At 55.9% G+C, this 1,532-nt stretch overlaps 1 protein-coding gene across 1 annotated transcript in view; it reads right to left on the reverse strand.

Moving 5' to 3' along the window:
• The window catches only part of IFFO1 (intermediate filament family orphan 1), a gene marked incomplete at its 5' end in the record, with an annotated part of 10,042 nt that extends 8,513 nt beyond the window's left edge, over nucleotides 1-1,529 (reverse strand). Inside the window, one exon of the mRNA XM_009082935.1 lies at nucleotides 1,427-1,529. Coding sequence (XP_009081183.1) covers nucleotides 1,427-1,529 — 103 coding nt within the window. The remainder of the gene's footprint in view (nucleotides 1-1,426) is intronic.
• Nucleotides 1,530-1,532: the final 3 nt, after the last annotated feature.

The raw sequence follows: 1,532 nt of genomic DNA on the forward strand, positions 1-1,532 counted from the left end.
ACAAAGTCCACTTGCCAAAGCGGGACAACCCCGAAAACCTCTCCATTCTCCCAAAGTTTCAGCAGCACTAACAAACCCAACTTGGTCCTCTGGCTGGCCCACTTCCAGGCTCAAGCCCTCTGGGTCCAAAAGGTGGCTCTAGCTCCCTGATATCTGGTCTGAAAATGCAAGGCAAGGCAGGCTGCTCACCCTTGGGGAAGGAGCCCGACCCCTGGCTTAGTAAGAAAAGGCTTCAGGTACATGTAGCAATTGGTGGCAAAAAAGAGATGGCAACTCTTCCTTCCCATATGCCTTGCTCAGTGCCTTCAGAGCATCTGACAGGCAAGTTTGCTCAGCCAAAGCCTTATAAAGCCAAAAGCATAAGGTGTCATCTTGGATCCCCAGCCTTGATCCTGGCACCGGAACCCATGGCTGTGAAGAACTGGACAGCAGCACAGCTCCCATGGGTAGAGAACACAGTTTCACTGCTTTGGGTATGGAATCAGTTACTTTCTAACTGCTCCTAAAAGACTGTAAAGCAACTTTTCTTCTGAAAAATAAAAGCAGTCTCTCGGGTGGTGTCAGTCACCAGTGACGGTCTCGCCCGGCCCTGCGCCCTGACCCAGCAACGCCAGCCCCTGCCTGATCTCATCCTACGTGCAGATCTGGGAGCAGCCTCAGAAACTGGCCTGAAACAAAAGCACTGCTGGGGCGACGCAAGAGCAGCAGCCACCCTGCACAGCAAAGAACTGGCCAAGAGATTAGCTTTGCATTCTGCTTCACCCTTCTCCAAGGCACATGCCAAGCCACAGCTATTTTGGGTCAGGAGAAAAGCCCACGAGGAGTGGGGTACTTTGGCAGAGCTCTCTGCTCATGGGGTGCCAGAGTGAGAGCACTGGGAAAGGGCCCAGGGGAGCCAGCCACCCTGCTGAGGGGCTTCCCAACACCTTCCGACATATCCAGAGAGCTCTCCTCTTCCCAGCAGCCTTTTCCAACCAAACCCCCTCACTGCTGCTTGTCCACCTTCCTCACCTTTCTGGCTGCTCCTCCTTCCCGAGTGTTTCCAGATCCTCTCCCCTTTAAAACATAGCTCCTGGAGTCATGTTATTTCTTCCCTGCTTGGAAAGGCATTTCTAGTCACTCATGCCGTGTTGGTAAGATGGAAAAAAGGCTCACCGAGCATCCCGAGAAGGTTCACACGCCAAGAGGCAAGCGAGGAGACCCAGACATAGACAAATGCTTTCAGGGGTCCACATTTTTGCCCTGCAACCGCACCTCATGCTGCCTGGAGCCCGCGCTCTTGGGAAGTCTGGCCAGAGCCATCTCCTTCCTTCCCTGCTTCTCCCGCACAGTGCCCAGGGGGCAGAGCCCTGCAGCCTCCCCGGTGACCCCTTCGGTCCCTCGGGGGATGCTGCCGGGGCTCCTCGCTCCCGGTCTCCCTTCTCACCTGCGCTTGTACTCATCGCGCTCCCTCTTCACCTTGGCCAGCACGTTGTAGAGGGCTCGGATCTCCGGGGTGATGGTGTCGATCTGCACGCCCACCCCGTCGGGGT

This window comes from Acanthisitta chloris, unplaced genomic scaffold (assembly GCF_000695815.1).
Source record: "Acanthisitta chloris isolate BGI_N310 unplaced genomic scaffold, ASM69581v1 scaffold10079, whole genome shotgun sequence".
Taxonomy (NCBI): Eukaryota; Metazoa; Chordata; class Aves; order Passeriformes; family Acanthisittidae; genus Acanthisitta; species Acanthisitta chloris.